Source organism: Antrostomus carolinensis, unplaced genomic scaffold (assembly GCF_000700745.2).
Source record: "Antrostomus carolinensis isolate BGI_N321 unplaced genomic scaffold, ASM70074v2 scaffold1200, whole genome shotgun sequence".
Taxonomy (NCBI): domain Eukaryota; kingdom Metazoa; phylum Chordata; class Aves; order Caprimulgiformes; family Caprimulgidae; genus Antrostomus; species Antrostomus carolinensis.
In genome coordinates, this window is record NW_010287512.1 from 31,607 (window position 1) to 45,840 (window position 14,234).

A 14,234-nucleotide genomic window follows, 5' to 3' on the forward strand; every position below is an offset into this window, starting at 1 on the left:
ATGGCTGCTTCTCCAAGGCGTGCATTATTGCTCATGAAGACTGCATAAATCCCATGGCCATACTGACCCCTCCATTTAAAGCCATTTCACAGAGTACATTCAAACTGCATTCATTTAATGTGGTGTTATTTAGGGAAAGCTAAGAAACTGGAGGAGGTTACGTGAGTGTAATTTGCAAGTCAGCAAAGTTTTCATGGATCCTTCAGCTGCAACAGAAAATGAAAACACATAAGTCTAACAGGCAAATGGCAATAGTGGTTTTGCCACTGAGAGAAATTATGAAGAGGACTGCATCACTGCAAGATATATTTTGACACATGGTAGTTTTTTGCCTAATAGACAAACTTTTCTAATTATTTTACTTTCTTTTTCTAAAGGCTCATACCTAATTCCCTCTTCAGCAATTGAACCAACCAGTTGTGCAAACTTGGGAAGCCTTTGTCAAGGTAAGAAGCCCAGGTCATTTTCAGTTTCATCTTTGTTAAATCTTGATTGTCCTTGATTTTTAATTAAATTTATTTTTTATTATTTTTCTAAAAGGGTGAACTGTAATAAAAAATAGCAAGGAAAGAAATTCCTTAGTCTCATCAAGTGTGTGGGTGTCCTGTACGTACAATACATGTAAAAAATGTGATAACTCCCTTGATAATGCATTTTCCAAGTAGTGTCCATTATACCAAAACTGAATTAATCGACTGCTTTCACTTCTTTCTCCACCTCTTTTCCTCCTGCACATTTTGACAGTAAAATATTAACCAGGATAAGAAGTGGGTATATCTGTAAACGAAAAATGAGCAGAAAGGAACTGACTATTATTCATTTTTTTCTAATAAGGTATTTTGAGGCTAGATACTTTGAGATTAGCGGGTAAAAATCTAATATCAAAGTGCAAAATCCAGCAGCTATTAATTAATGAAACACTTGTTACAGCACTTAGTGATGGTTTAATATTGTAAAAGTCACCATATACAAGAATTCATAAGGTCTCTTTGAAAGGTCAGCTCAGTTGAATGCAAGGAATAGGTGAAGCCTAAAGATTTCCATGCCGTGTGAATTATTGGACATGCAAGGACACTTAATTCCTTCTACTCTGCTTAGAGGCTGAAGTTCTATAAAAATTATTGATGTGAACAACATCAGCCCATTTCCACAATACCTTCATGAACATAGACCTGCTAATGAGGTGACATCCTATGTTTAACTTTAACCACAGCAGCATCTGCACCAGAAATGTCTAGCTCCATAACTGTCTTCAGGCTGAATGGTGGAGGATAGAGATAGGAGAGAATAAAATATAAAAGGGGAGGAGGAGGTCTCAGAACTCTTTCCAAACTGACATACACAAGTAAATGTGTAGCTTAAAAATAAAAAGTAAAATGCATTCTACTTGGGAAGCCAGTAAGAGATCTATGTCAGTCTTCAGTGTACTTCCAGATTTTCCTGAGGTAAATTTGGTTCAGGATCTTGGAGCATATTGTACTGGTCTCCACAGGGAAACTGAAATACCAGTTATGTCCATAATCAGATTTCAAACAGTGTTTTTTAGGTATCACATTCACAAAGCACAATTTTATCTAAACACTACTACTGGTATACCTTAGGTAAATGCAACAGCAACAATTATTCAGCATTAGTCTTTTTAGGCTAATACAGCTACCATATAAAGATCTTTGTGTATTCTCTTGGAAGAACTCTGAGAGTTTTCCTCTATCAAAATGTAATGATGTGAAAGGAGAGAGAATATCTTCCGTTAGATCCACTAATATGGGTGCAGAAATGGACACACTTTGAGCAAAACAAGCCTGCATTTCTAAAAGCCTCATCCTTTTTTCCAGCTTTATTAACCTGTCTAGTAGAAGATAATGCCTCTAATAAAAGATGCTACCTTTCAAACTTGCCTCTCTTAACTTCTTAGACCATCACATCTTCAATAAACACTATGAATACTTTCACGAAGGTAATATTCTTTCCTTCTCTGAAAAGTGTTTGGTAAAGTGTCACTGGTTGTCACTTTGTAAGTGGCAGATCAGATTGACTCTGTTCCTTATTATCATCATTATTGTCATAATAGTGAAAATCTTAAAAAGATGTCTGTCTATTTCTGTCAGTGCTACAGACTTATTTTAAACTGAGAGGCCAGTTTGGTTTCTTTTTTTGTTTGTTTGTTGTGTGTTGTGCAATGGCACCAGTAACAGAGTTTGTAGATGCCATATGACAGTTAAGAGTCTGATGAAAGAACAATTTTCTCCGTTATGCTTAGCAAATATTTTAATTCATTGGAAGATGCCTCCTTTAACACAGTGCTAGCTGGAAGATGCAATCAGTAAGTAGCCTTAAAACTCGTCTCTCAGACAGTATAGCCCTGAAGTTACATGGAAGAAGAGCTTTTTTGTATTATAAGGTGTCCCTTAATATATTCACTTTCCCAGTTAGAACCTGTTTGATACAGTCTCCAACTCATCCTTCTCTTTCACTAAGTTTCTTGTTTCACTGAAACCTGAACATGAACCTGTTCCCAAAGCTGAGACCTGAGTTTGACTTTCAGACTCAAAAGGTTAGCTAAAACAACCTCATAAAAAATAGAAAATGCAGTTTCTTGGTTAAAATGCAATTGCTTAACCTTTCCAGGTTGGTTCTTGGTCAAAATTTTGAAAAGATATGTAAACACTGTAAGAATATACTGCACTAAGCTTCACATTTTAAAAAGAGTTTTCAGGAAAAAATAAGCCAGTCAGTGAGTGGACTTGCATTCCCTGGAGTTACTAGATAAAATTAAAAAATTATTTTCCAAACTATTCTTTGAAAATTTAGTGGCATGATCTTTGAATTCCTCTAGCATATGTACCCTCCCAGTCTGCTGTGGGGGAAATGTGCAGTTTGGCTCCTCACTCTAAGTTTGAAAAGTGTTCTAGCTGGTTCTCCTGGGAAACATTGGCCAGGGTTTGGTGTGGGATGACTCCTTTTAGTGTCAGTGGGAAGAGTACAGCTGAGATCCTACATGAAGCCTTCAAAATATATATTCCACTCCAGTCATTCCAAGTCTGATTTCGATTCTCTTCAATGTATGGAGTTCAATGGAGTTAATTGGATCCTTACATGGGTGTTTTAGTTTCACATTTGTTTGTCATCTTCAGTCTCTGAGTAGGGAGAATTATTCTTTTCACAAGCAATATTCTAAGTGCATGCATCTAAGAACCTATAAGTTCTGTTTTCTGGTCTTTGCACAGCTATTTGGATCTGAAGTTCTCATTAGAGGATTTTGAGTTTAAGAAAGCAGTACAGGACTGATCTTGCAACCCTTACACTGGCAAAACTCCCACTGAAGTCAGTGAAAGTGAAGATTGCAGGATTGGCACTTCAGTTCATATCCACTCATCACTTTGTCTAGGAAAAAATAATGTGTTTATTTAACATTTATGGCATTGTGTGTAGATGGTTTCGTTTTACATTGTCATGCGTTGTTCCCATTTTGTCTTACCTCATTAACATTCATATTTCATTCAAGTTCACCTCTTTCTCATCTTTATTACCAGCTACTGTAAATGCTACTACTCCTACACCACCCACTGTCACCACTAACATGCCCGATACTAATAGAAACGATAAGCCAAACAATGGTAAGAAATCCTGTGTTACATTTTTCCTTGTACTCTGTGTAGAGCAAATTTATTGTATTTTAAAGTGTGCTTTTTATACTATCATAATGTCAAGGGTCCTGTCTCAGTTCTGATCTCATTTACACTGAAATAAATCAGGAGCAACTTCACTGGGCCATGTAAGAATGGTGTAAATGATAACAGAACCAAACTCGGTGTTTATTTGTATCATGGTTCTTGTATGAAAGGGACTCACTTTGTCTCATGCATTATATTTACCTGTGCAAAGAGCAAGGGAAATGAGAGGTATTTTTAAGAAGAATCCAAAAAGAACCATGCTATTGAAATGTTTTAAGTCTGCAGATTATGTGTAGCTCCTGCTTATGCAGCCAGGGTGGTAGTATGCTGGGATTGTCTGTTTCTCACTAGTCAGGCACAGGAGCCAAGTGGAATCGTTCCTATGGAGCAAAGCCACTTCCACTGAGTCAACAGGAATCTTTCCACTGACTTCAAGAAGAGCTGGATCAGACTTTACTAGGGAAAATGTTGACAGTATTAAGATATCGTTTACTTTTCATTTAGAAAGATTAAGGGAAAAAATAAGGTTGTAAATGAGCCTATTATTAGCACAGGAAAAAAGCAAGGATTTCTTTTGAGGTTTTCTCAAGTTCTATGATATCACTGTCTCCTAGAGACTGAGCATCATTTTGTGAGGCGCTGCCAAAATATTTATTAGTTTGTTAAGGATAGTTGTTAAATGTTATTAACAACACAGAGATAGATTTCTGCAATTTTCATCTGAGGCTTAAAGATGTTTTTTGTAAAGATTTATTTTTGCAATGTGCTCCATAGAAGTAATATAGAACCTGAAGGTGTTTTGTGAGGTTTTTTTGTTCTTTTTCTTTTCCAAATGCATCAGTTGTTACTGCAGCATTTAAAATTCTTGGAGTATTTTTTCTCTTGGCAGATTTCTTGAATATTGGCAATCAGGCAGTACAGTAGACAATGTGAAAGAATTTATCTGAGTTCAGCCTGTTTGGATTTACTAAGCTGTAGAAGTTAAGAAGAAAATATTGAAGATTTCTTCCAAATTGTGCTTGTTTGTTGTTTTGGGGTTTGGGTTTTTTTTGTGTGTGTGTGGAGCCACTCACTCTGTCTTCACCATGAGCAGTTAACGCTGACTTTTGTAGCTACAGAAAGAACTGAATGCCTTATTAATGTTAGTATGAATAAAAACTGAACAGTTAAGTCCTTTCTTTGCCTTTGAAACTCTCAAGAGAAAGTAGAAAGACTAAGAAAAATAAGCCAAATTCATTTACAGTAGAAGCAATTTAAACTTTCACTCAGCTAACTGGCGTCATTTTCCACTCTTGGTAAGTTGATTTTTAGACCAAGAGCGGACAGCCAAGAACAGACAGTTAAGTGACATGTATTTTTTTTAATCCGTTAACTATGTGGCTTACTACACACAGACCTGCAGGAATTCAGACTTCCTGCTACGGTTATCTTCAGAATGAAGAGAAATTCACCTGAATTCTCCTATTCACGACCACAGAGGCAGCAAGAGTCTAAGATAGAAGGGGTCAAAAACATAGGAATTATCTCAACCCCAATTATCTGGCCAGTGAAACACAGACCTCTCCGTTTCACTAAAAACTCAGCAGATGAGAACCCAGAGAGACAAAACATGTACAGCTTGTTTCTTCCAACTATGTCCACATCAGCTGCTTCTGAGGAGACCAGCAATGATACCTTGGCTGCTTTTACAGAAAAAATCGGCCTAGATAATACTGTGATGAATCAGTTACCAAATGAAAATATTTTGAATTATTCTAGAAGTTCATTTCATGGCACTTCTGATGCAGCAGATGCTGTTACACAGCCTTCTGTGAATGCAGCAGTTCCTCTTCTTCAAAGCACAAGTCCTAATGCAGATCTAGCACAGACTTTGGCAGATGGGCTAGATCATTCTGACTCAGAGTCAGTGTTCCACTCTCTTGTTAGCAGCAGCAGCACTGCTTACGAACACAAAAAAGGAACTGTGTGGATTTCATTCTCCAACAGCAGCGGAACCAATTTCATGCATATAAGCAACGTTTTGGAGCCTTTGAGTTGGTGGAATGAGACTGCATTTCATCATCATATCACCTCTGACATTCACGAAGACAGACATCATTCTCTCTCTAGCTTATCTATATCACCTACAGAGGAGAAATCATCATTCCAAAAAAGTACACTAGATTTGCTAGACTTTGCACCTGAAAATGTTTACCTGGAAATTATAGAAGGCGATGCTGACAGAAAAGCTTTTTCTGTGTTAGCAATAAACAGTGTATTTCAGTTTAGAAAATCCACTCACATTAAGGAACATCAGTCAGGAGGCATCACACATTTAACCACTGTGGAGACTCCACATGCAAACCCAACAACTTTTTTTCAAAACATAAAAAAACCTTACACAAAATTTATGCCTGACATCCAACTGACAAATTCAGTCCTAGGACACAGTAGAGAGCTAAAATTTTCAACCCTTCTGGTAGGAACAGGCTGGACAAGCTCAACAATTACGCAAGTTGTAACAACCCTGCCTGTTTATCAACAATTGTTGACAGATGCATATTTGGAAAGTGGCAACATATTTCTATCTAATAGCAATTACTGGTCTCATTATTTAAAACATGCAGTATATTTTCAAAAGCCGAGTGACACCCTTAGAAATGAAGTACGAGAAAACAATTTAAGTGCATTTCATGATAGTAATGAAAATGAAGAGTCAGCTTTTTCCATATTAGAGCCAGAGAACATTAATATAGTTGGCAACTCCTGGGACTTGGATTTTCCAACAAAATATGTAGATATTTCCCCTTCTTTAACAGCAAATTTCTGGACTGTTTCCTATCATTTGAAAGAAACATCTCAAATGTTTTCTGGGGAGCCATCAGAAAATTGGTGGCTCTCATTTAATAAACTGCTTTCTTCCCCAACAGAGAGATTGCCATCCTTTAGTTCACCTGCTAAGTCTGTCAGTGTCTCTGAACAAACATCTGCCATTAGATTATTAAGTCACGGGGGTGAGGAAATGAACTTCTCTAGTCATGCATCAGCTTTGGAAACACAGATCTTTAGTTCATTTATTCCAGGCCTTTTAAAGAGAATTTCAGAAAGTAATGGCAGAACAACATCACAGTTGCAGTCAACAATGAACTTTGCAAACCTAACTGTGTCTTCCAACAGTGAATTTTATTTTGATTTTCCCTTCCCTTCCCTGGAAGCACCTTTGAGTCAGCCCTCTGTACGGGTACAGGTAAGTCCCTTTGATAAGCTACTTGAAAACTTCACAGAAAAATCAGTGATATTTAATAGTTTGCACATGCAAATTGGAACTGACATAGTAAGTGATCGAACCAACATGACCTTCCTAAACAATAATCAGCAGCTTGTTTCTGTCTATCCAACACATTCGGGAACCCAGCCTTCATGTTCAGGGGATAGCCAAGCTACTTTTTTGATCAATACACCAGTTAAGAGTTTGATAAATAGTACAAGAACACATGTATCACTGCAGTCTCAAAGTCTTTCAGCAAATGATGCTGTAGCAAATACTACTGATAAAGCAAGAAGTAAAGTTCAGATAGATGCAGGTCGTTTTTTAGAAGACATCACTTCAGTGAGTTCTGACTTCCTTCCAATTACATTGTCTATGGAATTAAGGCACCTTCTTCATTCAGACTCAAAATTCAGAGTTAGTGTACCTCCAAACAGCTACTCTACACCTCCACTCCCACAAAGTTTTCAGAACCATCTTGATACAATTTCTCCAAGCCTGATCTCTCAGCAGGATATAGCAGAGTTAAGCCAGCCAAGAACAGTAACACCAAGAAGTTATCTAACTGTTTTAGGGCGAAACTCTGTTGAAAATCAAGGGGACAGTCTGAAATACTCTCTGTGGGCAGTAGAACAAGAAATCATTGGTGATAATGAAAACATAAGGAATTCTGCTCTTCTGACATCAACAAACATACTGAGGCTTTCTGAATGGGATTCGGAATGGGAGGTGTATGGATCCTTAAGCAAGCACAGAGAAGAAGTGTCTTCCTTGAATGTTTTTAGTAGTCATGCCTTGGATTTTGAAAATGCTGATTATGGACTTTTTGCAAATCTCTCTTCTATTCTGGAGTCATCAGGAACTGCCATAACAAATGATGCGATACTTTTGTCATCTTCATACAGTGGAGTTATTATTCAGCACAAAGAGACCATCTTGAAGGGCAGTCTGATGGCACCTGCATCAGGAATCCATCACTCCTTCATGCACTCCCAAATGCCAGTTTCTTCTGTAGTATACCATCAGTCATCAGTTTCAACACATGTTCATTCCTTGGCCATTTTACCATCTGGGACAAGCCAAAATAACACCCCTTACCCATCGCTGAATCAACCTACTAGCTCTCCTGCAGTCTCTTTATCTTGTTTGTGTTACTCCTCCACTGAGCTGGGCTGCCTGTGTCGACCTGAGGTCAACTACAGTATGTCAAGCCATTAAGTTAGATGTAGAAAAATATCCAGATAATCTTATCTTATTAGACTGAACATAGAAGTAGCTGGTTTTCATCCTTTAGATATAGACCATTTAGTGTATGAAAAGATTTTGGAGTAGTAATTTAATTACAGTAGAAGGGAATTTGTAACAACTTAGTGATAGTAAATGCCATTAACGTGTGATTTCTAATTTCTGTGTACTTCTTTAAGACAGCTCTCATGAGACTGTGAGGATAATATATTGGATTGCCATGTATGCCATTTTATTGTTTAAGATTGTGTAAGTGTTTTTCACTTAGAGTATTCATATATTTTTGAGGATTTGTCTTTCAAAAAGCAAAGGTTTTTCCAAAAGAAACTTTTGGATAATTTGCCCAACAGAATAAAAAACCCCCCAAAAACCCCAAAATCCTGGGATTTCATTGATCATTATATTTTTATAGTTGGTGGTGGGTGTGAGGAGAATTGTTTTTCCAGGTTCTTTTTTCCTCTTTTTTTAAATTATCTTTGGCTACATTTCATCAATTTTCTGCCCATAAAAATATTTCTTTTCATTCAGCATTTTGAGGCGGGATTTCCACTGTTTAATTTGGAGAGTGAGAAATCATTTTTAGTTTTCACTATCTGCCACTGCAGTCTCTTGAGAGTGTTTTAAAATGTAGATTAGTTCTTTGTTCTTGTTCTTTTTTCACCTCATTAAAATGTACATCTGGTGAAGATCTTGAAGATGTTGACTAGTTTGTAGTTGCTATGTTGGATTTTTAAAATACTTTGCATATTCCTGTATTAAGATTATTCTGTCCATATACATAATTATATAAATAAGATTATAATTATATATATGATTATAGGTGAATGTGTGAGAATATATATAATGCACACTTTCTGAATGTGTGTATCTGTATAGCACATATAAAAGTACATTATACATATGAAATTGAATATATGTATATACAGAGATTTATACATAGCAATGATATCCAAGTCTTGCAAGTGTTTTCAACTTGCCCAAAGTCCAATTTTCTACTTCCAAAGACTTACTTTTTTCTCTTTTTAATTTGAAACTATAACAGTAATAATAACAAACTAAAATACATTTTCAGATTAAACTGCACACCACATTTGTGTGCCTGCTGAATTATGGGAGGGGAAAAAAGACAATAAATCAAAAAGCAAGCAAGTTCATTCTACTCATATCTAAAATCTAATCATAGCTTACAAAGAAGGTAACTGGTAAACCATCTTTCTACAAGAAATTGATTCTTTAGTATTTTATTGTAGAGGAATTGTCATACTAATCTCAGTGATCATATGGTCAATTCCATAATGAAATGGAAGATCAATGCTCAAGACAGGTCATGAATAGGATAGTAACCAATATGCACAATTGACCTGGAAAATACTGACTTCAGGTTTTTTTTCCAGATACTTCTATTTCAAGCTCTTGTAAAATTATTATCCATGAGGTTGTAAAATGATTAAATTTGCTCCACCTAGAATAAAAGGTCTTTTATTTAGACTCAGAACGATAGAGCAGTCCCTTTAGAATCAAGAGACAGAAAGGGATTTCTGTATAAATGTTATCATGTCCTGTTCACTCCTATGTAGTGACTCTGTAAGATTTACATATGATATATATAAATACATGAATCTATGATCAGGACCCACAACTTCATTTCATAACAGCCCTAAACCAAGCAATGCCACATGAGCGCATACATGCAAGTTAATTGATGAAGCTTTTAAACCTCCCACACATCCTGGGAAATTTTGTCCAACTACAGTGGAACTAAAATTTTTAGTAGCTTAATGAAAAAAAATTGAAGTCTATACTACTTTGTGAAAAGTGTAGACTTCTAACACAGAGCGTAACTATGAGATGAGTTGAAGTTATTTATTAGATGTGAGAGCTTGTAGTGCTGCCTACCAACTCATGAGCTTAAAGAGAATTTATGTTTACCCAGAGCTATTACGGAACAATTTTACTGAATATAAAATTGCTCCAAGCCAAGTGTTGCACATTTTGTGACTAAAAGATGGTTTGTTCAGCTACTATCTGGCCATCACCAGGCCTGAGAGCAAAGACTATGCTGTGAAAATAAGAGCTGGATGGCCCTCCTTCCACCTAATTCTGTCCTCATTTATCATGTTACTTTCAACTGATGAACCTTATCTGCTCGCACAGAGTTTTGAGTCTAATCTTTAGTGGTTGAATTCTGGATTATAACAGTATGACTGAGAGCAGAATTTATTTGCATTACAGACTTCAATAATTATGATTATTTTTAAAATTCATTTCACTTTCATGATCTTGCTTTTACACACCACATTAAAGGTATATGCAAAATACTATTTATACGTACATTGTTTGTGAGTTTCCATGTCACATTTCAACTGTCTCTAAAGATATGGAGAGGGGGGGAATTCTTGTCTAATTCAACAGGACTGGAGAGAATGGGCCCAAGTCTGCAGGGCTTGTTCACTCCAAACTTGCATAATGCCAACAAGAGCTTGAGCTGTCCTTGTATCTGGGGTTCAGACCAATTTTTATATTCATCATGAAACTAAAGTCTAGTTAAACCTATTAGTCTAGTTAAACCTAAAGTCTAGTTTACCTATTAAAAGGTAAATTTGCTCAGTTTCTAACATTATAATGCTGTTTTTAATGGACAGGTGGGCTATTCTACAGGATATCTATAATTGTCTTTAGTCCCAACTCCAATTCAGAATTGAAAGTGCATGATGTGGTTGCAGAATGGGTAAGTTAAGTTTTCTTTTCTATATGATTGCATATATGAATCTGCCCCATTGCTGTTATCAAAAGAAAAAAAAAAAAAAAGAAAGAGAATACCAAATAAATTCTTAAATGAATATGTGTTCTCTGAAGATCTTTCTATTATTGATTTTTGCCGTAATGAATTCAAGTCTAGTTGGGGCTATTAGGCACTATGGATAAAATTTTGAAATGTCTCTACTATACTAGCCAGCTTTGTAAGGAATGTCGATACTAGCTGAGATTTTGGAAAGTATGAAGAAATCAGAATTGTCCAACTGAAAGAGGAAGATGTCTAAGTTCCAACATCACTATAGAGAGCAAATTTTTTCTCCCCAAATACTAATGTGGTTTTGAAGTTATGTTGTGATAGAAATAATAAAGAAAACGGGCAGTGTTAATTTGTGTGAGGCAATACACTTTTCCAATTTACCTTAATATTCTCTACTTCAGAATTCTTCTGCCATAGTTCAGTTGTTGGGGTTTCTAGTAGCCCCTGGTTTTTCATCACATTTTAGCAGACATAAGTTCCTTTCTGGGCCCTCTGGGTGGATGATTCTTGAATTCTTGCCTCTGAAAGTTCCTCCTGTTTGAATATAGATATTCTCTGTCCTTTTTGACAGTTCACGTAGTGGCACTTACACATTCTGTAAGTAGTCTTTATACCAACTGCTTACATGAAAATGTGATGGCATAAGTATATGGCAGTTATTCTTTATTTTTCTTTTATTGAACCTGAAGCGTAATTCTTATAATAAAGCTAAGGAAACCACCTATAGTTATCTACAAACCAGAAATGCAGCCATCCACACCTGCCAAGGTTGTTTTCTTAGCAGCAGTAGCCAGATGAAGTACCTATGTGCCTGAGCCAAAGAATGTAGAAGGGTGTCAACTTGACCCTAGCAGACTATGCAAAAGTGTCTCCTGGGGGAAAACTGAGCAGCCATTGCCCCCTCAGTATAAATAGTACAAAGATCTGAAGAAAAGATCATCATAAGTTTGTAGACTTTTAGGTGAAAATTGACCCTGTAGTTTTGTCAGGAAACCTTTTCTAATGAAAGTGTTTCTGAGAATTTAAGGTGAGGAAGAGGGGGAGAAAAGGAAAAGTTCTGTGCATCCTGTACAGTCACCTATTCACTGTGTCGTGACCTTATAGAGATTTCCTTCTGTCAGTAAAAAAGCCATCTCTCACTACCAGTTGTACAACTAATCTAACAATCACCTCACTGAAATGGGTTTCTTTGCTTTGAAAAACTGAAGGGAATTGTCTCAAGGGGGAGGAGAGTGAAATTTAACTCTGTTTTAAACAACAAAGGGCCCCATTAACATCTCATCATTCATATGATCAATGTCTTCCTGTTTTTCAGCTAAACCGTACTTTCCAGAACTGGAATTACACTGTATATGTGGTCAATATCAGGTAAATGAAGGGGGAAAGTTTATGCTATATTCTTTTGAGAATTAGCCCATTCTGATTAATGTTTATTTATTTTATAGCATCCACCCTGGCTCCATAAAAGAGGGAGTAAGAGAAAAAAGAAGTATTAAAAGGTAACATTTTTAAAGACATTTTCTTGATAGAGGCAACAGCTGCTATTACAAGTGGCTTTACAACAGGCTTTATTGTTTATTATTGGATTCATTGTCTATTACTGGGCATATGCTGCCAATCTGTAAATATACGACTGCTGGCGAGCTGTGTGTTCTGGATGTGCTCAGAAACCTAATACTGGTTATCATGTTTGTTTTGGTTTAAACTACTGAGCTTTAAACCTTAACAGATCATTTTTTCAGAGCTCAGGTTTCACCTGACACCTGTCACAAAACTGAATAGACATCATGTATGTGTGGTATGGTACACACAGCTTTCTTGAGCAACAAGCTTTGGTACTCTGTCCACTGTCACTGCATTTATTCTCTTGAACCAGAGACTTTTGAGTTAACAAACGTCTTGCTAGATGCAAAACACTGAAAAATCATGCTAGAATTGAAAGCCAAACTAGTGTGAGTTAAACTATTTACCATATGCTCTCATTTCCTGACTTCTGCTGGGCTCAGAGGCACTGGAGTTGGGACGACCTCAAAGGCAGCCAAAGAAAGTTAAACGGGTCACACCCCCTGAAAACTGGGCCTCGGGAGATTTCTCTGAAAGCAGCAGGCTGATTTCTGAGAGTTTTATGGGGAGGGAGTGAATCTTAGGATCAAACTAAGGAGAGGAAACCAAAACATAATTAGTCTTGTGAGGAAGGGGCAACAAGTGGGTATGAGCTATATCTGTTTGCAGTGTAGGCAAAAGTCCCATAAGAAAGGACTTTGCTGATTCCTGAGAGCTGCTTTGCCAACAGCTGGGCATTTTAATTTTGGAGATTATAGCCAAGTATTCCCAATTTACCATCAGGAAGTAGTAACTGGTGCTTCTAGTTTTCTACAGAGTTTACCTAGACATGAAAAGATTTGTAAAAGGTACTATCTCCTTCCCACACACCCAGAGCAGAAAGACAGCTTTTATTGGCAAAACCATTTAACTGGTATAGTGTAAACTGTCTCTGAATGGGCTATTTTGCTGCTTGACCTACATTTACAGTAGGGTGTAGTGGTGTGGGTGGGATTTTTTTCACACTTCTAAATGATACGGTTATGCCAGCAAAACCTTTTAAGTGGAGACCATGCCTCAGGTCTTACCAACAATCCAAGACTGCTAAGGAATGTAAAGCTTTCCCCATCCTTATTCCTGCATCTTTTATTGAGCCCAGCTTGTCAGCATCTGTTCTCTCTCCTAGACTGCACACCTGATACATTCTCATTTTACCTTCCCACCATACTGTCCTCTGGATTTTGTTTCTTCTTCCTGGTCTATAAATAAAAGGAGGTGAAGAGCAAGACATTATTCTAGTAATTCCCTTTCCCTCCCTTTCTGACATATGGTGAATGTGGCACTAAATTACTTCCAATAATGTTTCACTGGTATGGGGAATTAACCTCATTCCTATTTACTTTGCTCATCCTGTGTAATTTCAGAGGTAATGGAATTACTTGTTCGTAATATGTCATAAAGTTTTTCAAGGGAGGCCTGGTCTAATGAGAAACTAGTCTTCTCATGGGCTCTAGTGTACTTTGTTTCAAGGCCAAGTGTCATTTTGTCATAATTTTGAATAATTTAGTATAAATGCTGATCATGTCACACAAAATGTTACTGTTCTCCAATAATCAGGATTGTTATGCTGTACATGTTTTCTTAGAAAAGAAAAAAAAAGAGAAGTCAAGATTCTGCCCAGCCTAGTAACCTGGTTGGTATAACCTGGGGATAATTAAAAACTTAATTGAGC

The 14,234-nt window shown here is 36.8% G+C and overlaps 1 protein-coding gene across 1 annotated transcript in view; it reads left to right on the plus strand.

Moving 5' to 3' along the window:
• ADGRG6 (adhesion G protein-coupled receptor G6) overlaps positions 1-14,234 on the plus strand; it is a gene marked incomplete at its 3' end in the record, with an annotated part of 58,140 nt that overhangs the window by 22,528 nt on the left and 21,378 nt on the right. The window contains exons 4-8 of the mRNA XM_010162989.2: positions 378-446; positions 3,534-3,617; positions 10,809-10,894; positions 12,276-12,328; positions 12,406-12,459. Coding sequence (XP_010161291.2) covers positions 378-446; positions 3,534-3,617; positions 10,809-10,894; positions 12,276-12,328; positions 12,406-12,459 — 346 coding nt within the window. The remainder of the gene's footprint in view (positions 1-377; positions 447-3,533; positions 3,618-10,808; positions 10,895-12,275; positions 12,329-12,405; positions 12,460-14,234) is intronic.